The sequence below is a fragment of the Thrips palmi genome, unplaced genomic scaffold (genome assembly GCF_012932325.1).
Source record: "Thrips palmi isolate BJ-2018 unplaced genomic scaffold, TpBJ-2018v1 HiC_scaffold_19, whole genome shotgun sequence".
Taxonomy (NCBI): Eukaryota; Metazoa; Arthropoda; class Insecta; order Thysanoptera; family Thripidae; genus Thrips; species Thrips palmi.
In genome coordinates this window covers 7383134-7409655 of record NW_023144628.1, presented here as the reverse complement: position 1 = coordinate 7409655, position 26522 = coordinate 7383134, and the positions used below count along the sequence as shown (strand labels likewise).

Genomic DNA, 26522 nt, shown 5'->3' with positions numbered 1-26522 from the left:
TACCAAGGCAACGCCCTCTACAAACTGGCCGAATTTGATCACTCTTGTTTTTGTTGTTAAATTTATTTGTTCTGCTGACATGTACGGTTTCTTATTCGTGTTTATGCTGTGTGTCTAACCTCACTGAACCCGAGGAAATCCTGTTGACATTTGATTGTCCAGGAAATGATTCACCCGTGATATCAAGTCCTGCCTTCTCACTCTGACTCGTAAGATATTTTCTACCTTATTAAGGTGGGTCAAACTTCAAAATCATTACTCTTCTTGCTTTGATTTTTCGGTTTGATTGCTCAGATGTGTTCACTGCTATTTTTCCATACGGAACGATCGCAGTTTCACCACTGCCTAGTTTTTGAATTGCCCTGTTGTGCTGTCGAACTCGGTTGATTAGCGCATATCATTTATTTTGTTTTTACTTCACTAAAATTTGGAACATTTGTTTTATTTTCAGGTTTTGTATTGTTTAAATCAGATCTGAAATGGCTGATTTTGCAAATATGAATGTGTCTACAGACAACGAAGTTTCTGTTTACGACACGCCTGATACAACATTGGTTATTGATGGATCATTCGACGACTCACTTAATATGAATACATCTCTGATTCAGTCTGAGCAGGGTAAGTGGTCTTCATTTCTTCTCAAAACCAGGCACTTTCTTGTTTCCTTCCCTGCATGTATTTGATCTGAACATATTCCACCTGGTTAAGTCCCTTATTATTGTTGGCGGTGATGTATGATGGTCTTTTCAGGCATACCTCGTCCTAAAAAGCCAGTTAGTATAAACTTAAACAGTTCTGCCGCTGTATCTATTGGTGAAACTTCCCCATTGGGTAACACATCCTTTTCATCAACAAGAAGCCAGGGAACCTTAAGAGATAGTCCTGATGGTGCAAGTAGCTTAGCAGATGGTGAAGACCTTGCAAGTAAGCTTCTATTATAGGCAACTCTGTTGCTGTCCGTTTCAACACATTTCATAGCTCTTTCGTTTCAACTTTGAACTTGATGATGCTTAAACACTCCTATTCTTCCTGTTCCATCTAAGGTGATGTCACAGACATTGGCTCTGATTTGGATACAAGTGTAAGCGATAAACCACCATCAGCATATGTGTCACCAGACAAAGCTGAACTGGATAGTAAAGTCGGTGAGCCTCCCTTATCTTTAAGTCCTCTAAACTGAAAATTAACTTGCTGGCTATATTAGACACTCACCACTGTGACCCCACCAGTTCCAGGAGAGTCTGAGAGTCAGACTTGGAGCACCGTTTCTGAGAGAGATGAGGATTGGTATGATGAATTGACTGGACAAACCTTCCCTCACACTGTTGCCCGACTTCCATTACTAACACCTAATGGTGCTGAAGTATACCTTATTGGTACAATTCACTTCAGTTCCAAGAGTTGTGATGATGTCTCCCAGGTGACTTAATGGTTTCAGACAATGTTGTGTAGTTCTGTTTTGTGATCCTGTCCTAACTTTACACTCTGTCCTAGGTTATTCAAGCTGTACGCCCCAATATTGTATTTGTGGAACTTTGTGCATCACGTTATTTTTACCTAAAATTAGATGAAGCCACATTATTGGAAGAGACAAAGAATTTAAATTGGGGCAAAGTTAAGCATCTTATTCAAACTAATGGCGTATTGGGAGGCCTTCTTTTTGCCTTTCTTCACAGCACCTCTGCTCAGATTGCTGAACAAGTCGGTACAGCCCCAGGCCTTGAATTCAGGCGGGCAGCAACCGAGGTAAAACGTTTTTAGTATTTTATGGGATACAACCTTTTCATAACACTTAAAATGACTCAACTTACACCATTTTTTTCTGCTCCTTTAGGCTGCCAAAGTTTCAGGTTGCATTATCCACTTAGGTGACAGACCCCTGGAGGTCACTTTGCGGCGAGTTATTGCCTCTTTGTCATGGTGGGACTTAATAAAGTTGGTGTTTAGCTTGCTGACTGATAATCAATCGATTACTAAAGAAGACATAGAGAAAATGAAAAATCATGGCATGCTTGATGACCTCCTTGATGAAATAGCTGAAAAGCTACCCGCTGTAAGACATGTCTTCCTGGATGAGCGTGATACATACATGGCCCACTCTCTGCAGCTGGCAGCAATGCAACAGCAAATTGATGGAAGGAGTGAGTTCTAATTTATCTTAAAGGAATGGACTTTGTTTTCACAACACTGAGCACATGAACCATGTAACACATTTTATTTTATTTTTATCAGATAATCCTCTTCCTTGGCGGGTGGTAGGAGTTGTTGGTATTGGTCACATGAAAGGCATAATTGAAAAATGGGGCAAAGTATCATCTCAAGAAGTGATCCCCATATCAATGTAAGTGATCAATGACCATTCATCATCACTTCATCAGAGTTTGGGTATTCCTTCACCAATGTATCTTCTATCCTTTTTCTAGTGTTCCGAAACCATCAATAGCAACTCGTGTTTTGAGATTCACTGTCTCTGCCTCATTTTGGGGCTTGGTTATCTATGGCGTAACACGCATTGGTCCTATCCGGCGGAATCTTCCCACTGTAAGTGGAGTAGTGGCTCTTGCATCATCAGCGACTAACTACATTCGCCGCTAATTTAGGTGAGACCAAGTTCATTTTCTAATATTATTGTGGAAGCAAGATTGTGCCTGGTTTCTTGATAATACATCCATACATCTATCACTTTTTTAACTTTGATTGTTTTTTTTAACATGTGTCTTTTAGGTCTGAATTGATTCATCTTTGAACTTGATCAAGTGGAGCCTCTTCTCCTGTAACAACTCAAAACTCCATAGAAGTTCACTCCTCATTTTATCTTGACTTTTGTGATTTTTTTTTAAGTTAAGATGTTTTAAGAAAATTGTCCCTTTTTTCCTATTGTTTTACTGTCTTCATTTGTTGCTGTTAGCCGTCTTTATAATTTAGTAGATCCTTATTCACTCTCTTAATTAACTGATAAATTGTTTCAAGTGCCAAATGTGATAAGTGTATTGGCAACATTCCTGTGCCCCTCCTTTGATGTGTTCATAATGGATTTGACTGATGATGATTGTGTTTTGGTGGATGAGTATGATCATGTTCTTCCTCATCTTGTATATGCACCCACATCTGTCCCCGGCAAAGGTGCCAACATAGAAGAGTTTGAAAGCCAACTGCAAGGCTGTAAATGTTATGGGGATGATGTATGTGCATTGTCTTCGTCTTGTACAAATGCTCATGTCTGTTCTCAGAATTACTCATCGGATGGAACAATTCTGGCTCACAAGTGGGTTTCTGGGAGCATTGTAGAATGTAACTCTCAGTGTACTTGTTCTGTAAAGAAATGTGGCAACAGAGTGGTTCAATTTGGGCCAAGGAAAAATTTGTCAGTTTTTATGACTGGCCCAGAAAAAGGATATGGTCTGAAGACAACAGAGCTCATTCCAAAGGGAGAATTTATTTGTGAATATGCTGGAGAAGTAATAGGGATGGATGAAGCTAAGATAAGGTTCAAAGCTGCATCCATGAAAGGGGAAATGAACTATATTTTTGTCTTGAGAGAATTTGTTGACTCTGAAAAGAAAACTGTAACTGAAACAATAATTGATCCTTCAGTAATTGGCAACATAGGGAGATATATAAACCACAGTTGCAACCCCAATGCGGGTATTGTTCCAGTTCGAGTAGATTCTCCTGTGCCTGTACTTGGAATATTTGCAAGAAGGAACATAAGTGCAGGTGATGAAATTACTTATGATTATTCTGGAAGCTATAACATGCTTTCTGATGTAAGTAGTGTAAACAGCTTTAGCAGTAAACCTTGTCGCTGTGGTTCTCAAGACTGCTCTGGCTCATTGCCATTTGACACAAGCCTTGTGTAGCCTTCAAATTGTTGAATATTTCTTTTTATGAAATTTTGCATGTTGTTAATTTTGTTTGATTTTCTTTTTAATATTTTCATCTTGAGTAGTGGGTTTGGTTGTGTTTAGAAAAAGTGCCTAATGTACCATTTGGTGGGAAAAGAACTTTTTTAAAAAGTCCTTGCACACAAGTCTTTATTTGCTTGAAGCTATTTTTTTGTTTTCCTTTCTTTCTTTCTTTTCTTGAAATAGAATGGCACTAACCATTAAACAACTAATTTAGTCTGACAGATTATGCTCCATAATGTCTAGCATCATGTACTGTTTTATGATATTCATCTCATACTTAGACTTCATTGGGGAAGAAATGAGGTTCTTAAAGATCCTTGCCCCATTCATTGTTTGTATTTGTTGAATTTGACTATTCCAATTTTAGTAAACAAAGCTTTTGCTTAAAAAATACAATTGTTTAATTTTCTTTTCATTACCCTTACACCTTCCCTTCTGTTCCGCTCCCACTATTTTATACAACAAAAACTAAAAATAATACAAAACATGCCCTAAACAGGCCTTGTACAGACAAGAGATCACACATACTTAAAATCATAACTTAAAATTTATCACAGTTCATCTTTTAAAATGTTGGTGTTTTTGGACTTGGAGGGAAGTTCATTAGACGCACATCTGAAGCCAAGATTGCCAGCAGCACTATCTGGTGTGTTTTGGCTTCTAGCTGCACACCGATATCGGAAGCAGTAACTTTTATGGCACATATAGGAACCACCTTTTTTCACCTTATCTTCTCCAGCCTCAGGTCCAACCTAGAGAAAAAAGAGGGGTTAGCATGATTTCTATTTCAAAATTTTTTTCAAACATGAAAAATGAAAAGTCATTTTCACAAGATTTTAGTTGATAGTTACTGGGTTCTCTTGGAGGTATGATGGGTGTTTGATAGACCACCAGTCAGAGGTCCACTCCCACACATTGCCCACCATGTTCTTCAGTCCGAAAGCATTTGCGGGGAATGTTGTCACAGGAGCAGTGGATTTGTAGCCATCCTCTTCAGTGTCTTCCTCCGGAAACTTCCCTTGCCAAATGTTCATCCTAGAAAGTTAAATTTAAAAATATAATTTAAAAGAGCAATATAACAAAAATCTATTGATTATGTTACAAATACGCAGTTAAAAAATATAGTGTCACCATACCAATGCTCGCCTCGTGGGTTCAGATTATTTCCCCATGGATAGAGACGGTTTTCAAGTCCACTGCGACAGGCATACTCCCACTCAGCTTCAGTGGGTAAGCGTTTGCCTGCCCACTTGCAGTATGCAACTGCATCATTCCAAGACACATGAACAACTGGATGGTCCATTCGACCTGTCACAAAATGCACTATATACTGACGAGTTTCCTTGGAGCAATGCCCAGTGACCCAGTAAAGAGGGGGCAGCTGTTTCTGAATTTCAAAGTCTCAGTACCTTTTAAATTGCTGTCGGGGCCTTCTGGATGCCGCCAGTCTGCTCCTTTAACTGGGACCCACCATGGAGCGGCAGCCACAGCTTGTGTAAGTGTTTTACGAGTTTCCTCGCTCAGTAAGGGATCAAATACAAATGAGTCGCCATAACTTTCAGCCTCCGTTTTGTGCTTGGTTTCATTACAGAAAATTTCAAACTCTGCATTACTAACTTCATGAATATCGAGATAAAATTCTTGAAGCTTGACTTTGCGTGAGGGGCCTTCCCCATCAGCCACAAACACAGGCTTATCGGTACCCATGGTAAACTCACCACCTTTAATTAAAACCATATCATTGGTACGGGGATACTCGGATTCAACAAATGCATCCCTGGGCTGGGGCACAGCCTTATTTGACTCGCCCCCATTCATAATCTCCTCCAACGTTGTGACAGTCTTCTCCAGAGGTGTCAGCGAGTCTTTATCCTTGGCTTTCCTCTTCAGGGCCCCACAGCCACAGGGCGTCTCTTTAGAGGTTAAGTCGCAGGTGTCTTGCGCTACAACGCATAACAGCGCGAAGGCCATCAAACCCACAGGACAAGTTCGTTGGGCAACCATTTTCACCCAGATTCGATTCAATCAATTCGCTTCACGGGTTGTTTCGCTGTGTTTGCGCTGTCGGTGAAACGTCGCCGTGGCAATGTAAACAAACGCGGCCCAGGCGACTGGAAACTGGAAGTGCCTGGAGTGTGACTGGAGCGGACGTCTGATCGCTGGAAGAGGGTCACGGCCTTAAAGGTGCCTCGCAGGCGCCGGCGCCTGTCAATCTCAACAGCTGACTGACTTTGGCGCCGCCTGCCGCCACCCACCTCCTCTTGCCTCCTCTCCCCCTCTGTTGTTATTATTGCCTAACTTTCAGGAGCCAATCCCGTGTCATCGCGGAACGGCGGAAAAATTCCCTCATCTCTGCAGAACCTTCTTCCTCGTGGAGGCATGTGACAAGTTTTGACGCTCATCTGTGTTCCTTCTTCAAACAGTTTATCGCGCTTCTAAATGGGTCTAAATGGTTCTAAAATTGTCGAAAAACATTCATATTGGCCCGAGAGAAATTCGGAAGGAAGTGTCAGCACTGCAAGGGACTTCCTCCTTCCTCCCTGCCTCCCCCCCTCCACCCCCTCCACCCCGTCAAGGACCCTCGGATTGTTCTTTCGGCGGTCGCATAGCGCGTCTTTCAACAATTATTGCCACGAGTAACGCTCGCGCCGCCTCTGAGGAACTGCATTTAGCCGAGTCTTACAATTTGTAACCCTGCGTTTGTCCCCACGAAGGCGGCACCGCAGCACGAAGGGCAGTTCACGATGCCTGTCACGTACGTTGAGGTTAAAAGGGAAGACTGTCAAAAATATGCCAACTGTGAACAAGCGGCTCATTGCATGGTATACTCTCGACTCCCTGATATGAAGTTTTTGGAAACATATGAACTAAAGGCAGCAGTGCTGGTTGGTGAATTTCATAATTTAATGGTTTAACAGCATCATAGTTTGACAACTGTCTTAATGTCATTCTGTCCCTTTCAGATGCAGATGAGATTTGATGGCCATGTCGGCTTTCCTGGGGGACTAATTGAGGACGGAGAAGAGCCAATACATGGTCTCATCAGAGAGATGGACGAAGAAATTAATTTCCTCCCTCAAAAGGATGAGGTTTGTGAAAATAGTGTGGTTTGCTGCTGAGAGTATTTTTTCACCTCTATTTTTTTTAAAAATGGTATTCATTTTTATTTTAGGTAAATGAAATAAGCCATGTTGGTTCATATTGGAATTCATCTGAGAAAATACTGCTCCATTTCTATGCTTTGGAAGTGTCTCAAAGCAGAATCAGAGAGATTGAACGGAAAGCCCTTGAGGCTCATGACTATGGTGGGGAAGTTAGTATCCACAACGTTTTCCAGTTTCTAAGTAGTATACCTATGTTACTTATACTCATGATTTTTTTTTTCTTGCAATACTTCAAGGTGATGGGCACATTCCGGGTGCCGCTGTACACAATGCATGATGGTGTCAGAGGGTTCCCCACATTCCTAAAAAATTCTTTTATTGGTAACGCTTGTCAAGAATTGAAAGCTGGACTTTTGCATGCTGCAATACTGAGCAAAGAGGAAATTGGAGCAGCTGAAGCTGTTGTGATTTCTAGCTCAAAGCTTTCATGAGTGTGTCTGTGATATGGCATACGAGATTAGCGGTTGCTAGTTCTCATCGTGATAGTGATTCTGTGATTCAAATTTGTTTATTTCCAGTTTACAAAATGACTTAATATTCCAATAAAAAACAATGGATTTATTTTGAATTTATTCTTTACTCCGTGCCCCCAAAAAAAGAAAGGAAAATAAAAATAAAACAGAAACATAGGTATTAAAATAGTATTTTATTAAATTTTACAGCTAAGCACAGGTACAAAGTTTGTAATGAGTGAATCTCCTTGCTCTTCTCTTATGGTTTAATTTTCAGTCGGCCACCAATGAAATGATTGTCATGGATCATGGATCTATGCTAAACCAATGGTCATCGTCTACTTAAAATAACTTTAACCTTAAGAGTAATCAATAATCCTACATGCAAGCATAAAAGCCACACAAGAAGGCCTGTGACATCAGTCCAGTAGTTTGAATGTAGCATCCCAACGTCTTCGAGTATTTTTGATGGCCTCCTCCAATGGCAGTATGGAATGGCGCAGTTCATAGGCTTTCGATCCATGCCATAAATGGCCACCGCCAGGCCCTCAAATCCGTATCTGAAGTTTGACACGTACGAGAGCCATCGTAAGAGGGACGGGATGTCTGGTATGTGGAGGAAAAAGCCCGAAAATAAGACGAGCGGAATGGTCGAGGCCGGTACGAAGAAGACGGCTAGCTGGAAAACAAAATGAACGAGAAAATAGGGTTTGAAGGTGAAAAATGCGCGGGAGGGATGGGAAACTCAGACTAACCTGCATCCCCATGGCAGCACCAAACAGCAGGCCGTAGGCGTGTGCCGTGAACACGATGAGCACGCACACGAACCACACCAGGACGGGACGCAAGTCCTGCGTGGGCTGGTCCGTCATGTAGTACGCCACCAGCACGAACACAGTCGGATTCACTATCTGAAAGAGAGACCACGGTTCAGATACATCTCATCCCCATGTTTCTTCATCAACCGAAGACGCAAGCCAGGCTGGAGGGAATGTATGCCCCGCATTGCCTATCTTGGTGCGGCGCGGGCACCCTTGGCGCCTGCGAGGTAGGCAGTCCCGTTAAGCAGGGGCGCGTCGCGGGCTTGCCTACCCAGCACGGCTCCCTGCGCTCCTGCGAGGTAGGCAGTCCCGTTGAACCGGGGAGCGTCGCGGGCTTGCCTACCCAGCACGGCGCTCTGAGCTCCAGGGGCTCCAGCGTGCAGCAACCACGCTGCAACTTTGTTGCACTTGAGATTTGGGTGGCTTTACGGCACGTATCGGAGCTGGCGAAGCGACGCTGCTAGGCGACGGTACCGCCGTTGTCATGCACAGATTAAGATAGCCGTCGGCCGCGGCCAATCAACCACGTAACTCGCCATCTAAGTGGATCGCACTTTTAGGAAGAATTATCAGGGCGATGGCACTGACAGTGCAGGCATCACGCCCCGCGAAACGAAAGGCTTACCAGGTACGGGAAGTCGGCCAACACTTTGGACAAGTAGTACGCCGGCATGGAGTACCAATTGTTGGAGTACTCTCGGAAAAATACTGCTGCTTCAAGAGGGACTGCAACAAACCGGAGAGCGCATCGCATTTTCAACAGTGTCTCTGGCAGTCGGTGCGCGGTACCTTGGGCGGTACTACGCGGCGTGGTGTGGCCAAACCGCACGGTGGCGTCGCGTCTTACATGTCAACACAGTTGGCAGGGCGTTGGAGAAGAAGAGGAAGAGGACGAAGAAGAAGATGCAGGCCACGTTGCCCGATATCTTGGACGCCTCGTTGCCGACGTCCTGGTAGAGGAAGCCGAGGATCAGCCCCACGATCAGGTGGACGGCCAGCCTCAGCCAGGCCATGTTCTGGAACAGAGACGGCGAGGCTTGGACGCGGCGCGCCGGGCGAAGAAAACAACGAGGAAAGAGCACGTCGTGCACGTGCGGATGCGTACCATGTCTCGCCAGGACACGACGAGGGAGCGCTTGAACAGCACCGCGAACTGCACCCAGAAGGACACGGGGTAGCCGCTGCAGCAGGGCGGCGCGGCCCCCTCCACGTCCAGGGCGACGCCGCGGGGCCTCACGAGGGCGTCCGCCTCGCCGGCCTCCCCGCTCCGGACGTCCTCGACGGCCTCCAGGGCGGGCTGCACGTCCGCGTCGATGGCCTTGTACAGCGCGTCCATCTCGGTGCCGTGTTCGCCGCTCGCCACCTCCACCACTGTAACACGGCAAGGCGGGCGGTGAGGCTTGCGGACACTGGAATGCCTCTCATTTGCGTGGCGCTAGAACCTTGCCCCTCACCGTAGTCGGCGATGTTGTAGAACGTCGGGCAGGTGAAGCCGGCCGCGCTGAAGGTGGACGCCGCCTCGGACACGGCCCCGCAGTACAGGGAGCGGCCGCCGCCCAGCACGATGACGTCGTCGAAGAGCCGGAAGAGGCGGCTGGACGGCTGGTGCAGCACCACGGCCACGGTGCGGCCTTCCAGCGCCAGCGTGCGCAGGTGCGACACCACCTGCAGCGACGACACCGAGTCCAGGCCGCTGCGGGACCGAGCGCGGAGCGGAGTTGGAGGGTTAGATGGGCGTGGCGGCGTGGCACAGTAATGCACAGTGGGCCAGAACACCGGCGCAGGCGGCCGAAAAAAAAGGACGCGTTTTGAACTCCAGTCGCTCCAGGGCTTGAACCGAACGTGTGACCCCACCAATGGATTCCTCGTTCGGAGAGCAACCCATTGGTGGGGTCGCACGTTCGGTTCGAGTCCTGTTCAGCGACTCTAGAGCTCAAAACGCGTCGAGAGTTTTGGCCGCCGGCGCCGGTCTTCTGGCCCACTGCGGTGCCGCAGTTTCGCGCTTCACCTGGTGGGCTCGTCGAAGAACATGATGGGAGGGTTGGTGACGAGCTCGATGCCGATGGACAGGCGCTTCTTCTCGCCGCCGGAGAGGTGCGCGACGGACGTGTCCAAGCACGCCTCCAGCCCCAGGGTGCGCGCGATGTCAGCCACCTGCAACTTGGCCTTGCTGTAGGAGTCGGCGACCCTGGGACACCCTGGAGCACCGCACAGTGGACCAGAAGACCGGTGGAGGCGGACAAAATTCTAGACGCGTTTTGAGCTCCAGAGTGGCTGAATGAACCCGAATCGAACGTGTGACCCCACCCATGAATTGCTCCCTGAATGAGGAATCCATTGGTGCGGTCACACGTTCGGTTTGAGTCCCATTTAGTGACTCTGGTGCTCAGAAAGCGTCTACAATTTTGGCCACCTCCACCGGAGGTGGAGCACCCACTGTGCTCCGCGGCGCGGTCTACGCACCACGTCGTCGCGCTGCTGGCACGAGTGCTTGTTGGAGGGCAGCTTGAGGTCCGCGGCGATGCGCAGCGTCTCCCTGGCGGTGAGCGCGTTCAGCAGGGACATCTCCTGGGCGATGAGCACGCAGTAGTTGCGGTAGGACGCGGGGCTGCGCTCCTCGCCGTTAACCAGCACGCGGCCCTGCACGCCCGCCGCCCTGCACAGCGATCAACTACTGAACCGCCATGACTGCTGCAGCAGACTGACCGTCCGCCCCGCGGTGCACTTCGGCGACGATAACGCCGAGCCGCGGCCATGGACCTCATGGACCACATGGACGCGCGCTTACCTTTGCCCGGTCAGGATGCTGAGGCAGGACGTCTTGCCCGTGCCCGACGGCCCCAGGATGGCGGTGAGGCGGCCCGGCCGCAGGCAGCCCCGCACGTCCTTCAGAATCTCCCGGGGCCCGCTGCCTGCGAGCAAGACCGGCTTCAGTTTGAGGTGCCCTGCCCTCCACAGGTGCCCCATAAGTGTGACATATGGAACTTTCCATTCATCTGGAATGTCCCACATGACCTGCCCCCACTCTCCGGAACCTGGTCCTCACCACCTACCGCTCTTCTTCTCCGGGACGACGTAGCTGATCTTGAAGTCCAGCCTCAGCCTCAGCGACTGGTCCCGCGCCACGCCGTTGCCGTTGACGCCGTGGCCGTTGGCGCCCTGGCTCGGGGTGACCGTCGCCGCCGGGGCCATTTCCAACAGCGCGCCCCCGCGCGGCGACATGCTCGCCGTCCCCGCCGAGGCCGTCTCACTGACGGTCGGGTCAGACGACAAGACGCGCGAACTGCAGCGCCAGCCGCCGGTTCACTCTCCTGCAAGAGACAAGCACCGAGACCGTGTCAAGGATGGCCGCGGCAAGGGTAAGTGATAGCGAGCTAGTGAGTTATCGCTGCGAGTAGCTGCAACCTACTACGGGAGCGAGTTTCCCCGTCATCGAATTTGGCATTTGCATCCGTAGTTTGGTTATCTGGCGGCACCGGGCAGTGCAGCTTGACGGAGCCTCTACAGCGTACTGAGCTTTGCGCCGAGAGCCAAGGGCCAAGGCCGTCGAGCGAGCTCGGTCCGCGGCGATGCGGCGGCTCGTCTGGCCTGGGCTGGCCCCGCACCGCGCCCGCGCGCCGCGCGTCGCCAAGTAGAGGCAGAGCCGCCTAGGCGAGATGTGCGTCCCGTCCCGTCGCGCACGGCCTCGTCCCCGCGAGGCACCACACCGCAAAGCACCGCCACGCGACGAGCACCTCACCGTCCGCATGCCAAGACGCACGCATCACCCGCAGTTTGTTGTATTCAGTGACGGAGACGCGGGTTATCGCCGAGCTTCTGTTGTGCCGCCAGCCGGCCAGCCGGCCCGCCGGTCCGGCTGCATCTGTTTGGCCAGATAAACGCGGGCCCCAGTGAGCCGGCCGCCGCGCCGCCGCGTCGTCGCCATGTTCACGGCCGCGGACGCACACGCACACCTCGCCGTCGAACTCACCTGTCACCAGCGCGGAGCCGCGCGCGCCCCCGGTGCCCCACGAAAGCCGCCACACGCACTTTCTTTTCTCCAGCCGTGGCAGGGAAGGGCGTTACGGGCGCGGCGCGGGGCTGAACCTGGCCGCCGACAACACCAGCACTGGACTGGACGCGCGTCTCGGGCCTCGGGCCAGGCTCGCCGGGCCGCCGCGCCGGGCACCATCAGTTGCAGCCGCTCAAGTGGTCGGGCGCGGTGCGAGGCCCGCGGGGCGCGCGGCGGAAGGGACGGCGGCGGGGGCCCAGGCCGCCCGGCCCGGACGGCGGCGGCCGCGGCGCGGTGGCCCCCTCTCCCAACGCCCGTCTCTTCGAGCAGCGCAGCGCGCTCTTCGCGGACGGTCAACGAACCACGCGGGCGTCGTGCAAAATTAAAGCATGGGTCGGAAAGTGCATAAGCTCCAGCAGGGGGCTGGAGGGGGTGTGGGCCGCGCCTTGCCGCCTTGGTCGCGGAGGGAGGGGCCGTGGCGCCCGCTGCGCCCGCGGAACCGGTCGCGTTGGCGCCGGTTGGCGCGGTGCATCTCGGCGGCAGGCGCTAGTTCCCGGTTGCGGTGTTACGTTGCTGTGATGTCATGAACGCGGCTCATGCCCGGCTTGGCGGGCGCCGCTTTCTACCGCCTGCTGGAGAACGATCGCACCGCCGCCGGATGGAGGATTGAGGCTCCACGGCGGCACGGCCTCGGTGACGACGCGCGCGTTGTCCTGGCCGTGTCCCTGATTGGCCGAAAGCGCAGCCGTCACTGCGCCCACGCGGCGGCCCGAGCGTTGCCAGCACGCCGATCCCCAACACTTCTTTCGTCGCCCTGTCTCTCTCGCACCCTGCGGGACGCCCCACGAGCGCGAGAGAGACAGAGCGACGGAGCACTTGTTTGGACTACTCTACAGATAGTTGGGAGTGGCGCGCTCGCTCGCGCTCGGCCTGCCAATCTCTGCCCGCCAGCCGTCAGGTTCATGTCTCGAGAGCGTGCCGCCGCCGGCCCGCCGTGTCACCGCATCGCACCGCGTGCACATTGTGATGTCCGTGCTCCACGCCAGCACCAGGAGCGTCAGGAGCCAGGACGCCAGGCCGCTGCCAGATTTGCGAGTGAGATTAGCCTGCATGTCCAGCGGACGGATTCCTGCCATAGGCGGCCATAGGCAACTCGCCTTCCTGCCGCCATCGCACAGTGGGTTAGATGACCGGTGGAGGCGGCCAAAAACTCCAGGACGCCTTTTGAGCTCCAGAGGCGCTGAATGGAACTCGAACCGAACGTGTGACCCCGCCAATGGATTCCTCGTTCGGAGAGCAATCCATTGGTGGGGTCACACGTTCGGTTCGAGTCCTGTTTGGCGACTCTGGAGCTCGAAACGCGTCTGGAGCTTTGGCCGCCTCCACCGGTCTTCTGGCAAATCCACTGTGCGTCCAGCCGCGCAGAATCAGTGAGCTTGCTCCGGCCAAGGCCCCTCCAAGCCTCCAAGGCGCCAAGGCCCATCCCACGTGACCTCGCCGCCTTCCGCAAGGGCACCCTCGCGTCCCCGTTCGTCGACCTCCTCGCTCATCGCGGTGCTGCGGGACGCCCTCTTGGATCGGGCGGCCGGGCCGGGCGCGTGCGTCGTTGTCTCGAGTCAGTGTACAACACGCCAGTGCCACCGCGACCGCGCCTCTCTGCTTTTGCCTTTTTCTTTGCTGCTGTTTGCAGAACCCGAACCGACCCGGCCCGACCAGCCTGGCTTGGGATAGACTGGAGCCCAGCGGAGCCGCCCAAGGACGTCCTGTCCTGTGCGTCCGATGTCCGATCCGAACTCGGATCCGAAGGAGAGTTCGAAAAAAGACGATAATTGGGGTGGGGACACTAGATTGGCAAGCTGCGCTCATGCTGTGCTGCAGCGGCGTTGGCTAATCTGTTTACGATTTTCTTGGAGCCTGACAGGAGCGCGACCGCAGAGCGCCGTGGGGAATGCCGCCATCGTCATCCTCCAACGACGCGAGGCTCGCTAGGGATGCTGAGGCTGAGGGTGGCGTGGGCTGTGTGGGTGGAGGCGGTCAAACTCCAGGAAGTGTTTTGAGCTCCAGAGTCACTAAATGGGACTCGAACCGAACGCGCGACCCCACCAATGGATTGCTCTCCGAACGAGGAATCCATTAGTGGGGTCACACTCTCGGTTCGAGTCCTGTTGGCGGCTCTGGAGCTCAAAACGCGTCTAGTCTAGAGTTTTGGCCGCCGGCGCCGGTCTTCTGACAGATCCACTGTGCGGTGGGGCCGGGACTCGAACCACAAGGCAGCTCCAATAGTATCATCATGTGTTCGAGTCGTGTCCTGAGCAAGCACTGCAGAGCTCCAACTTACACTGTGTCCAGTGTCGTGTCCGCCTACACGGGCCGCCTCCTCGGCGCGCCGCACTGCGCGTGTGTCGCGTCACTTTGGCCGTAATCTGCCGCCAACTGTTTCCGAAGAGTGGTTTCGTCGCTCTGTCTCCGTCGCACCCATGAGAGACACAGAAAACGAAGCGATTCTTAGGAATCGCTCGGCGAGTCTGCACCATCAGCCTCGGCCAGGCCTCAGCCTGCCTGGCTGCGGCAAAACGAAAAACGACGCAGCGAAAGCCGGCAGGCCGTGACGTGACGTCACGTGACGTGACCTGGGCTGATCCGGCAGGAAGACACGGAATCGCACGGAATATTCGTTGGACGACGTCAAAGGGTGTCATTGGGGGACTCTGGGAACTCGGAAGAAAACAAGTCAGACTTCATCTGGCACTTAACAATATTTATAACAATACTTAAATTTCTCTCTAAATATCGCTTTATACATGATTGTTGTAACAATACTTATAATAATACTTTACAGTAAACTCTCAGTTGACACATTAGTTGGTATAACAAACCAAACCTGCAGTTTATTTTTAAAAATATGTAAACTAGTCAGGCAAATCTGGAATCGTACAAAAAGTGGTGTACTTCAGCGGCTGGCATATAAATTGATTTATTTTGGCTGAAATGTAAGACACCCCCATCCTGGAGTCCTACTCAATAGTACTTTTGTCTTCGTGCTAACAAACATCTTTGGTTTGGGAATGAACAAACTTAAGAATATTACCTCGTGCGCGTCGCTACGCGGACAGTCGGACAGCGCGCGCACGACTTCAACACATTAAGGCAGCATCGTTAAATACAAAAATACACATATCTCTCATGTCCAACACGGCGCGCTTCAGCTACCGAGTAAGTATCACAATAAAAGTAAGGAAATTACAAAACGAAAACAAGTTTGGCACGCGCGGAAAGCCGCGGCACGTGCGCCAACCTGTACGGCACAAAAAAAGAACAAAAAACAAAAAGAAACAACACAACAGCACCTCCAGAAGACTAGGTGACCGCCACGCGCGATGAGGAGTGAGAGCGAGACACTGGGCGCGCCAGGCATTAGGCCGCGAGATCCTTCAGAAAAAGCAAGCGCGTCGTGTTGTCGGCACTGTCTGTCTTAAAAACTACACTCGTCCGATCCTCTTCGCGCGCCGTCCAACACGCGCGCGGGAAGACGACAAGGCGATTCGGCACAAGCTAGCACAGCCAAGGTATCCACTAACTTACAAATAATTTGATCCGATGCAAAATGGGTCCGCTCTCTTTGATGCAAAGAAAGGGAGCCGAGAAATGATATGGGAGGCAGGGACTTCCCTCTGGGAGAGGCCTTCCTGCAGGCTGATTCCGAGCACCGCTCTCGCCGCTCTGTCCCTCTCGCACTCCTGGGGCGTCCCGTGGGGCGGCGAGAGAGTCAGCGCCGAAAGCAGGGCTCGGAATGAGGCTGCTGGTCTTTGCTCCGCCACCGTGAGGGCCGTCACCATGGCACGGGGGGACAGCGTCCTCAGGCGGCGCGGCGCGAGAAGCTCACTGCCGGAACTGGCGCAGCCGGAGCTTGAGCACGAAGTAGGCGGCCAGCCGGAGCGCCGAGCCGATCACGAAGAGCACGACGGCGTCCAGCCAGTAGTTGCCGCCGTCCAGGTTGGTCTCCGCCAGGAACTTCTCCGGCCGCTTGAAGTGGCAGTAGTCGTCGGAGCACTGCGACAGCGGCGCGCGCCCGTAGCCGTACACCGCCAGCATGCAGCCCGACAGGCCGTACTTGAGGTAGGACGCGTGGAACAGCCACTGCATGTAGCTGGGCGCGTCCTTCATCAGCACGAAGTAGCCCGAGAAGATGGTGAAGGGCAGGATGGCCAGCGGCCCGAACACCACGCCGTGCTGCGGGCAGAAGAGCGAGGGTCAAGACGGCGGTCAGGACAAGGTCCGAAGCAGAGGGACTTCGGATGTCGTCGCACAGTGAATTTGCCAGAAGACCCGCGCAGTCACTGAACAGCACTCGAACCGAACGTGCGACCCCACCAATGGATTCCTCGTTCGGAGAGCTATCTATTGGTGGGATTACTCGTTCGGTTTCAGGCCAATTTAGCGACACTGGCGCTCAAAACGAGTCTGGAATTTTGACGGGGACACTCACCTCGACCTTCATGGCGGCGCCCACCACCAGCCCGATGCTCTGCGCCGTGTACGAGACGAGGGCGCAGATGAGCAGGTACTGGATGAAGCGGGCGGGCTCCAGGGGCTGCGACGTCATGTAGTACATGATGACGGTGTACACGCACGTGCACAGCCCCTGCAGCGGCACGTCCGCGATGGTCACGGCCAGGAAGTACGACTTGAGCGAGTACCAGCGGTTGAAGTGCTCCCTCGCTATGATGGGCATCTCCAGGGGGACTGCAACACGACAAAATGGCCAGGGGGAAATAAGAGAATGTGAACGTGGCCGTGTGGCCGGCCTGGCGTCGAACGCGAACCGTCCTGCGGCAAGTCAGGGCGGCAGCGGCAGCCCGCCCGGTGCGTAGGCAGCCCACCTTCCCGTGAGACGCGTCCCGGTTCCAAGCCGAGTTCGCTGGGTTGCCTGCCCTCCAGGCGGGCCGGGTCCAAGCCGAGCCCGATGGGTTGCCTGCCCTCCAGGCGACCGGCTGCTCCCCGGTGACACGGACAAAGGAAGCCGCGGCGCCGCGGCTCAAGGCTGCCGCGCTGCTGTGCGTCCACTGTGCGTCAGCGGATCCCGTTTGCAGCGACTGTACTCACAGGCAAGGATCATGGCGGAGAAGGCGGTGAACATGAGGAACATGAGGGAGAAGAAGAGCAGGCTGAAGTTGTGGAAGACGTGCGCCGCGTCGCCGCCGATGTCCAGGAACAGCGCGCCGATGAGGAGGCCGGCCACCAGGTGGATGTAGAACCGGGAGTGGCACAGCATCTGCAACAAAGAACGTGCCGCGTCACTCGGAGGTCGCCGTCGCACAGTGGGTTAGGAGAAGACCGGGGCGGACAAAACTCTAGACGCGATTTCAGCTCCTTGGTCGCTAAAAAGGACTCGAACCGAACGTGTGACCCCACCAATGGAATCCTCGTTCTGAGAGCAATCGATGGCTGGGACTACACGTTCGGTTTGAGTCCCATTTAGCGACACTGGAGCTCAAAACCCCGAGTCCGGGGATTTTGCACGCCTCCACTGGTCTTCTGACCACCCACAGAGCGTCGGCTGCCCTTCGGGCCCTTCGTCGCCGAGCCTCACCCGGTCGCGCAGCCCGCGCTTGATGGTGCGCCTGATGAGCATGTACAGCTGCATCCAGAAGGTGGTGGGGTACACTTGGTTGAAGCGGCCCCTGCGGCACCGGCCTCGGCCTCCCTCGGACGGCGTCACGGAGGCCGAAGCCGTCTCGCTGCTCTGCCTGGACATCCTGGACACCGTGCTCTCGCAGTCGGCGTCGCCTGCCCGGCCCGCGCCCCGCCGCGCCAGGCCCAGCGCCCCCTCGGCCGAGTGCGTGTTGCTGGTGTGCCCCCACAGCTGGCTGCGCCCGTTGTCGCTGGCCTGCACCAGCGCGGCGGTGTGGTCGCCGTAGTCGCCGCTGGTCACCTCGAGCGCTGCGATCGGAGGGCGGAAGCTTGCATGAATTAGCGCGGGGAAGGCCACGCCACTGCAGCGCAGTGTCAGCCAAGTCGGCCAAAACTCTAGACGCGTTTAGAACTCCAGAGTCGCGAAAGAGGACTCAAACTGAGCGTGTGACCCTACCAATGGATTCCTTGTTCGGAGAGCAATCCATGGATGGGGTCAAACGATCGGTTCGAGACCCATTTGGCGACTCTGGAGCTCAAAACGCGTTCGGGATTCTGACCGCCTCCAGCGGTCTTCTGGCTGGCCCACTGTGGCAGGGTCGCTGCCGAGACTCACCGAAGTCCGCGGGGTTGTGGTAGGGCGGGCAGCGCAGCCCCAGGCTGGCCAGGTAGGGCAGCAGGTTGGCGGTGTGGCCGTTGTAGGCGCAGCGGCCGTCCATCAGCAGGTACAGCTGGTCCAGCAGCCCGAACACCAAGGCGGAGGGTGTGTGGATGGTGCACACCACGGTGCGGCCCTGGCGCGCCAGCCGTCGCAGCACGCCCACGCACTGCTTCGTGGTGGACGAGTCCAAACCGCTGCGAAAAAAAGATAGCAATGAGCACACAATCAATGAGAGAATGTGAGAGCGCTTCCAAGCTTGTGGCGGCGTGCCTGGCGTGGACCGCGGTTCCCTGAGGTGTTGCAACTCACCTGGTGGGCTCGTCGAAGAACATGATCGGAGGGTTGCTGAGCAGCTCCAGGGCCGTGGCGAGCCGCTTGAGCTGCCCGCCGGACAAGCTGGCCGTCATGGTGTCGATGTGGCTGAGCAGTCCTAGGGACTCGAGGGTCTCAACGATCTTCGGAAACAGGTAACACGGACAGGCTATCAGAGTGCTGCTCACTCGGCCGCTCGGCTTGCACCACTTGCACCGAGAGCGACAGCGTCGTCGCACAGTCTTCTTGCAAATCCACTGTGCGTCGCCTCGACTTACCGTCTTCTGGACCTCGGGCCCGCGCCGGCCCAGCTTGAGGACGGCGGCCACGTTCATGGCCTCCTTGACGGTGAGCTGCGGGTGCAGCGCCGCGTCCTGCTGGATGTAGACGCTTTGCCGCTGGAACGTCCGCGTGTCGCGAGGCGCCCCGTTGACGAGCAGGCGGCCGCGCACCCCCCAGCACCTGCGAGCCGAACAAGGGCAAGGGCGTGGTGAGTCACGGCGGAGGCACCCTTCCCGGACATGCCGCCCTCTCTGTCTCTCTCGCACCTGCACTGTACGGGTCGCGAGTACGACAGAGACAGAGCGACTTCTCGGAATCAGCCTGCAGCAGCAGGAAGCTGTTGCAGGGAAGTACCTCCCCACCCCGCCCCCTCCTTTTCGCCTCGTCCTGCTGGTCGACAAGACCGCTGCCAGGCTGCACGCTCGTGCAATGCACCGGCGCTCGGGTGGAGCCGAGCGAGCCGAGCGCCTAGCCGACGAGCCGAGGTGGCCAGCCGAACGCCAGGACTCGTGCACTCTTCGGCTTCGGCTCCGTCCTGCATTCCCTGTTCCCTGCTCTACGTACGCGGTGCTCTGGCTCCGCGGTTCACTGTGGCTGGCCTTTGTAGCCGGCCCGAGGGGGTATGCAGTCTCAAAACCTGTAACCCGACTATTACGCTATTACGCTCTCACGCCTCGGGATTTTGATAAAAACACCCCCACAACCCCAAAAATAGATAAAAATAGGAGAATTTCGGATATCACGCCTCTATTACGCGTACTATTAATTACGCTTGCTTGACGCTTTCAACAATTAAATAGAAGCATAGCCCTAAGACCGATAACCGGTATGAGGCCGCCGGTTATCGGTGCTGCCAGTTCCAAGCCAAGGCCGATAATCTGGCCGCAGGTGTCCGTCAGGGCACCGCACAAGTGCCTACTTTTCCCACTTTTTCGTCTGCAGTACGTGGACTGATTCTGCGAGTCGTTTTCGTTCGCCCTGTCTCTCTCACACTTATGGGGCGTCCCGCATGGATGCGAGGAAGACAGAGGGACGAAAACGACTCTCGGAATCACTCGAGAGTGTCGGTGACGTCACATCAGACGGAGAATGCATCGGCCGGCCGCCGCGACACGTGCACACGTGCAAGATAGGGCCTGGCCGGGGGAGGCGGCCGACGGACCGGGTTGGCGTCGGCGGCGCGCCGGGGCGGGGGGTTGTGCGGTGCGTTCCTGTCCTTCCTATCCACAGCGTCGGTGACGCAAACCGCGGACTGTGACGCGCTGACGCGCTCACCGTGACGCGTACCGCCGCGCTGGACGCGGAGTGACGGAAGGGAAGAGTGGTCTGGCGGCAGACGGCGCGGCGCGCGGCCAGTTCGGCCGTCCCCCTTTGTGCTAAGTATCGAACGCCGAGCTTAACACGGAGCAAAACCAGCACAACAAGCTTATCTCATCAGCGCCCCGTCCGGGCCGTCCGCCGAAGCCGCTCCGGGCTTCCCTGTGCCGGCCGCCGACTCCCGCCAAACACACGGCCGGAGAATCGCTCTGTCTCTCTCACACTCGCCGGGCGTCCCGCAAGGGTGCGAGCGAGACAGCGTGACAAGCGGTGCTCGGAATCGCCTGCTGGTGCCGCTACCTTCCCCGTGTCGTCCTCGTCGTCGTCGTCGCCGTCGTCCTCGTGGCGAAAGGACGCGGCTCGCTCAGCTCGACGCTCTTCACTTTGCCGCCGGCCGCCACTCGCGCCCCGCCTCGCGCTTATTGGTCTGCGGGGCGCGGGGCCCCATAGGCGCGGCCGGCCTGCCACTACACTGCAGCGCGCTGCAACGCACCGGCCAGTGAGCGGAGCAGCGGAGCCATCATGCCTCGGCGTGGATAAAGGACCTTGCAGATGGCCGATTCCGAACAGCGCGCTTTTGTCGCTCCGTCTCCCCCGCTCTCGGCCGGAGCCCCGCTGCTGCGCGAGAGAGACAGAGCGACGAGGCCAGACGAGGCGTTCGGCATCAGCCTCTGTGCCCCTCCCCCTCCCTCCGCGCCAGCAGTGCAGCAGTCTGGTGGCGGTCAGCCTCAAGCCTCGACCGTCGGCCAGCCCGGCCTCAAGCCTCGCAGCAGCGAGCCGAGCCCTGTCTTTCTCGCACTGACTATGTACTGCGGGCGACAGAGACAGAGCGACGACAGCCCAGAGCCACAGCCTGCACAGAACGCAATCTGAGATGCCTCCGCCGGGGCACCGTCGTTTGGTATCACTGATATTCTGGCACTTCTTCACTTCCGTCCCGGCCGGCGTGGGCGGGAGGCACACCACAAAGTTTGGCACGCGCTGCACGCCGAGTTGCAACTTCTATACCCCGCGGCTTATCGAGGCGGCCGTGCTGGCCGAGTCGGTCGGGCTGTGCCGCTGTGCCGTGCCGATAGTTCCGTGCTCGCTCGCTCGCAGGTGTCGCTCGAGTCGAGCGTCGCGCCGCGCGTCGCCAGCGTCGCCAGCGTCGCCAGACCGACCCTCAGATAGTGCGTTCCGCGACCCATTTCGAAAGCGGATCTCCCGCACTCATGGCGCGTCCAGACAGGGTGTAGGGAGACAGACCGAGAGCGCGATCGCCTAGGCGAGGAGCGCGGCGCTTTTTGGAGGCGTGCGGATCTGGCCGGCCCGCCACGTGTTTGCCGCGAGATAGACAGAGATAGAGAGCGATAAAGGGAGGGAAAGAGAGAGAGAGAGAGAGACTCACGTGTAGCCGGACAGCACGTCTAGCAGGGTGGACTTGCCGGCGCCCGACGGGCCCATGATGGCGGTGAGCTGGCCCGCGCGGAACTCGCCGGAGACGCCGTGCAGGATGCGCCGGGCTTCTGCAACCATCACAACAAAGAGGACACGGTGGATTAGAACAGTGGTCCCACCAAACAGTCGCACGCACAAGTAGGTCAGGCCCTTCTGGAAGCGTACAACTATACGCTTCGTGGCAATTCCCCCACCCCGTCCATGCATTTAGAAGGAAAGGAACACGAATGGGCTCTTGCACGCTTTACGAAGGACGTCATGTTTTGCCGTAGATTTACCGGTGAGTGAGGGGTGAATTTCAGGCCCCTTTTCAGGGAGAGCGCTGAGATAAAAGCCCGTAACGAACGTTATCTGCCCGGGAGCACACCACATGGGTTTCCACACTCAGAGTGCTCTGAAAAAACGAGGTATCACAGCTGCGACTACTCTACGACTCATCGGCGTACGCCCGGGTTCGAAGTGCTTTGCTGCTGAGCGCGACAAATATGGACACCTTTCCCTGTTCGTTTACACTATCTTTTTGAGCAGGCGTCCGAGACCGAACACCTGCTTGTCGGCGGGTTGAGGTATTACATCTTTCAGTTTGTGACAGCTGCTGCTGGCATGCCCCTCACTCCCTGCGGGGCTCGGCTCGGATCAGCCCAACTGCATAGGCTTATTTCGAACGGCGTTATGTCGCTGTCGCTCTCTCTCTCTCTCTCTCTCTCTCTCTCTCTCTCTCTCTCTCTCTCTCTCTCTCTCTCTCTCGTACCCCAACTGGATGGACACCCCTTGAGTGCGAGAGAGACAGAGCGACGCAACCGCGATTGTGCGGAATCCGAGGGGTACCTCACTTCGTCTAGTCAGTGTACACCCCTGACTCCAGTCACTGCCTTGTTTCAGTCTAGTCACTGAAAAAGTCGGCAAAACCACGTAAATTTGTCCCAATTTTAGTATTTTTGCAACGCATTTCGTGATATTTTCAGTCTAGTCAAAGTGGAAATTGAGTATAGTCACCAGTCAGTGTACACCTGTTTTCGAAGTGAGGTACCCCTCGGCGGAATCGCTGGCCTGAATGGCCGGAAGAATGATTCCGAGAGTCGTCTTCGTCGCTCTGTCTCTCTCGCACCTGTAGGGGACTCCTGTGAGTGCGAGAGAGACAGAGCGAAGAAAACCTCGGAATCAGTCTGCAGACCACTCCATTCGAGCACGCGGCCGGTCGCGGCACTGTACTCCCCATTGGCCCTTAATCCCGGAGAGCTTAGCCATCTCTGCTCCTCAGGTGCGAACGCGAAGGCGTCACTGACCCCGCCAATCGTCCTGCAAAAACACAGCGCTGTGACTCACCCACCACCCGCGGACTAATTCCGGGCCGTCGTTTTCGTTTGTGGCACTCATGGCACTTGTCCCGCTAGAGACCAAACGACTTTCCGGAATCGCTCGGTTGCGCTGCCGACTGATGCCGAGGGTCGTTCTCGTCGCTCTGTCTCTCTCGCACCTAGACGGGACGCCCCATGAGTGTGAGAGAGACAGAACGACGACTATCTCAAGCAGTCTGCTGCGCCTCCCCCGTTCAATCGGTTCCATCGCCAACCATCCCGCAGGCCGCGGAGGCGCGAGCGCGTCACGGAGTCACAGGAGTGCTAAACGGTCTAAACGCGAACAAGAGATATTCCAATCCAGTCCGGAGTTGAGGTCGTCCAATTCCGTTTTTTCTCGGCTCTCTGCGGCTCTCTGCGGCTCTCTGGCTCCCGACGGTAGAGACTCGGCATCGGCGTGCTCGACGCGCCGCCCCAGAAATAAACAGCCAGCGGGCGGCTAGCTCTAGCGAGTAGCGAGTGTAGAGGTCACTGCCCGCCACGCCGGTCCGCCACTCCGCAGCCGCGCGGCCGCAGGACGCGAGCGGCAGAGCAAATATCGCCCGGCACTTTCATTCGCGGCGAGAGGGACAGAGCGACGAGAACAATGTTCGCCATCGGCTCCAGAAATAGGCAGCCCACGAGAGGCGGCAGACAGACAACTGGTCGGAGACGGTGTGCGTTTACAATTTACACGCGCCGAGCGGCGTCCTCGGGGTGTTCCCCTCGCCTCGACGCGCCGGCCTCCCCCTTCCACCCCTTCCGCCACCCCAGCAACAAGTCACGTGGTGCGACGTGGGGCCCGGTCGGGGTGGCCGGAGGCCTTGGCGGAGGCCTCGGCGGAGGCCGCGCAGGGAAAGCCTAGGGAAGGCGCGCGGATCGTGCTAGCTGCTCTGGGAAGTCGGGAAGCTGGAGGCAGCCTACCCCGCGGCCGGGGCGTGGCGGGGTGGGGCGGGGCGCGGACGCAAACCGCCTAGGGACGCGAACCGGTTGGGACCAGTTCCTGGATCCTCGCTGGAGCACTTCGCCCAGGCGAGGGACCAGGCGCCCGCGGTGGCTCTGGTGGGCACGTGTGAGGTGCGTGTGCGGCGGTGCGCGGCCCGTGGCGTGGCGAAGACCAAGACTCCCGAGATGACAAAGGCAGGCGGGCCCTGCACGGCCGGCGGTGCAGCACGCCTTACTCATCGGCCTCCCATCGCGTCACCCTCTCGAGCCCGGGGCTCGATTACCTACAACCAGACCAGCTGACGCTGCCAAGAGTTTCGTCGCTGTCTCTCTTGCACCCCCTAGGCGACGCCCCTTGAGTGCGACTGAGACAGAGCGACGAGACGACTCATCGGAGACGACTCGCTCGGCAGGCCCTCAAGGCGGCTGTCAGCGTGCTGCCATGGCAGTGCCATGGAGACGAGGCAGGCTGCGCGGCCAGCCTGTTTCTGTCTCTCTCGCACTCACGCGCGTTCTGTGGGGGTGCGGGAGAGCCGCGCGGTGGCGGCACGGCCGAGTGACACGGCGCAGGGCAGCATCATCTCACCGCCCCCGCGGCCATTGTCCACTTTGCCCTGTTTGCGCTTGCTGGCTTGCCCCTGCTTGCTGCGCGATAACCGCCAGGGCCAGGAAGTGCCGAGGAGGCGAAGCCGTCCGTCCTGGAGCGCTGGCTGATGCCTGGCTGACACCGAGGCCAAGGCCGCCGGGGCGCGCGAGGGAAAGGACAAAGGAGAGGACAAAGGGAAGTCCCGGCCGGCTAGACGCCACTGCGTGCACTGCGTGCCACTGCCAGGACACTACACTGATTGACACTCACCTCTCCGCAGCCGCACGCGCGTGTGCACCGTGTATCTGATGTTCTCGAAGGCTAGGTTGACGGGCTCGTCCACGGCGGACTTGACGCCCCAGCCGTCCGGGTCGTCCACGCCGTCGTCGCCGGGCTGGGGCGTGCAGGGCAGGGTCATGAGATCGCGGTCCTCGGCCTCCGCGATGGAGGGCGCCGGCGCGGACCCTCCCGAGGAGGACGCCGTGTCCACGCCGGACGACGACGGGCAGGTGCCAGAGGCGCACGCCGTCCAGGCGCACGAGGACGGCGTCATGTCCAGCACGGTGGACGAGTCGCTGGGGCTGCAGCGGCCCGAGTCCGAGCCGGCGGTGGGGCAGGCCGTGCGGCAGGACGTGGCGGCCACCCTGCTGCAGAGGGCGGCGTCGCCGAGGGACTCGGTGGAGGCGAGAGGCGCGTTCTTGGGCACGACGGTGGGGTTGTACACGCGGCTCTCGCGGAAGTCGCGTCTCAGGGGACGGCGCAGGGGGTCGGCCACCACCGCGGTCGACGCCATGGCTAGCCCGGCTCCGCTGGGTTCCGGCTGGGCTCGGCGCGACGCTGCTCCGCTCGTGTGGTCTGCACGCACGCTGCACGCTGCTACCCGCCCGACGCGGCCACCATGCCGCGGCACCGCGATGTGAGGCTCACGGCGGCCCTGCGCGCACTGGCGGCGGCGGCGCGACGCGCGGCGCGCGGTGCGAGGCGGTGGGGCGGACGCGGGCGGCCGCGGCGGCGTGGCGGCGTGGTGCCTGCGGGGCGGTGAGGAGAGGACTGCGGCTGCAGCGCCGCCGCCCGCCCCGCTCTGCGCACCGCGACGCCCTCCCTCCCCCCTCGCGACGCCCCCCCCCCGCCCCTCCCCGACTAGCTCTAGCCGCGATCCGGGCGAGGCGAACAAAGAGATGCGGGTCATCGCGTCGTCGGTTGGGATGCGAGTGATCCTGGACCGCGCAAACCGCGCAAACCGCCCGGCCGACTGCCCCACAACGACAAAGAGGCCTCACCGTACGCCTGTGGCGTCAGAAAAACTGCAGCTGGGTTCAGTCAGAGTTTCGGCGCTCTGTCTCTCTCGCACCTCTACGGAACGCCCCATGAGGGCGAGAGAGACAGAGCGACGAAACGTCTGGTGCTCTACAGTCCTGTGAACTTTCGTGATGCAACGGCCTCGGCACTCTTTTCATTCTCCAAGTGAGGCAGCTGGGCTTTAATCTACTATCGATGAGCGTGTTGGAGTGGCGGAGCAGGCGGAGCGAATTCGCCTCGAGTGCCGCGAGAATGCGGGGGCCGGTAGCCAGGCCTGTAGCCAGCTTGGAGTGCGCGCACGAGACATGTCAAAACGACAGTGTCAGATTGTCAGGCCCTGTGCCGACTATCGACCTACCCTTCTTCATTTTCTATATTG

At 56.4% G+C, this 26522-nt stretch overlaps 6 protein-coding genes across 8 annotated transcripts; 3 read left to right on the top strand and 3 right to left on the bottom strand.

Moving 5' to 3' along the window:
• The first annotated feature begins 59 nt into the window (after positions 1 to 59).
• Positions 60 to 3032, top strand: LOC117646648 (traB domain-containing protein). 2 transcript variants are annotated; one of them, XM_034387748.1, is made up of 10 exons: positions 60 to 209; positions 452 to 618; positions 751 to 924; positions 1044 to 1145; positions 1230 to 1420; positions 1495 to 1746; positions 1835 to 2141; positions 2233 to 2341; positions 2424 to 2600; positions 2725 to 3032. In XM_034387748.1, exons 2-9 carry the CDS (start codon positions 480 to 482, stop codon positions 2593 to 2595), a joined length of 1446 nt encoding a protein of 481 aa, XP_034243639.1. In that variant the 5' UTR covers positions 60 to 209; positions 452 to 479; the 3' UTR covers positions 2596 to 2600; positions 2725 to 3032. The 2 variants fall into 2 exon arrangements, with proteins under 2 accessions (XP_034243639.1, XP_034243637.1); XM_034387746.1 differs by having other exon boundaries at positions 85 to 234.
• On the top strand, positions 3030 to 3860 carry LOC117646297 (probable histone-lysine N-methyltransferase set-23). The gene has a single exon (XM_034387158.1). The coding sequence runs from the start codon at positions 3030 to 3032 to the stop codon at positions 3858 to 3860; it is 831 nt and encodes a 276-aa protein (XP_034243049.1).
• Positions 3861 to 4221: 361 nt separating this feature from the next.
• Positions 4222 to 6178, bottom strand: LOC117646650 (formylglycine-generating enzyme). The gene is made up of 4 exons (XM_034387750.1): positions 5318 to 6178; positions 5045 to 5216; positions 4760 to 4943; positions 4222 to 4660 (listed from the first exon to the last, which is right to left on the bottom strand). The coding sequence occupies exons 1-4, from the start codon at positions 5910 to 5912 to the stop codon at positions 4460 to 4462; spliced, it is 1152 nt and encodes a 383-aa protein (XP_034243641.1). The 5' UTR covers positions 5913 to 6178; the 3' UTR covers positions 4222 to 4459.
• Positions 6179 to 6374: 196 nt separating this feature from the next.
• LOC117646651 (U8 snoRNA-decapping enzyme-like) lies at positions 6375 to 7633 on the top strand. The gene is made up of 4 exons (XM_034387751.1): positions 6375 to 6793; positions 6872 to 6997; positions 7081 to 7221; positions 7309 to 7633. The coding sequence occupies exons 1-4, from the start codon at positions 6653 to 6655 to the stop codon at positions 7501 to 7503; spliced, it is 603 nt and encodes a 200-aa protein (XP_034243642.1). The 5' UTR covers positions 6375 to 6652; the 3' UTR covers positions 7504 to 7633.
• A 66-nt stretch (positions 7634 to 7699) lies between these two features.
• LOC117646647 (ATP-binding cassette sub-family G member 1-like) lies at positions 7700 to 12464 on the bottom strand. The gene is made up of 11 exons (XM_034387745.1): positions 12316 to 12464; positions 11399 to 11656; positions 11134 to 11257; positions 10809 to 11001; positions 10354 to 10499; positions 9800 to 10038; positions 9451 to 9716; positions 9193 to 9361; positions 8971 to 9071; positions 8280 to 8435; positions 7700 to 8203 (listed from the first exon to the last, which is right to left on the bottom strand). The coding sequence occupies exons 2-11, from the start codon at positions 11565 to 11567 to the stop codon at positions 7856 to 7858; spliced, it is 1911 nt and encodes a 636-aa protein (XP_034243636.1). The 5' UTR covers positions 11568 to 11656; positions 12316 to 12464; the 3' UTR covers positions 7700 to 7855.
• Positions 12465 to 15073: 2609 nt separating this feature from the next.
• On the bottom strand, positions 15074 to 25775 carry LOC117646190 (ATP-binding cassette sub-family G member 1-like). 2 transcript variants are annotated; one of them, XM_034386993.1, is made up of 9 exons: positions 25115 to 25775; positions 21927 to 22044; positions 19219 to 19402; positions 18938 to 19083; positions 18584 to 18822; positions 17927 to 18276; positions 17440 to 17608; positions 16823 to 17079; positions 15074 to 16566 (listed from the first exon to the last, which is right to left on the bottom strand). In XM_034386993.1, exons 1-9 carry the CDS (start codon positions 25635 to 25637, stop codon positions 16216 to 16218), a joined length of 2337 nt encoding a protein of 778 aa, XP_034242884.1. In that variant the 5' UTR covers positions 25638 to 25775; the 3' UTR covers positions 15074 to 16215. The 2 variants fall into 2 exon arrangements, with proteins under 2 accessions (XP_034242884.1, XP_034242885.1); XM_034386994.1 differs by lacking the exon at positions 25115 to 25775 and adding an exon at positions 22255 to 22363.
• Between the last annotated feature and the right edge of the window lie 747 nt (positions 25776 to 26522).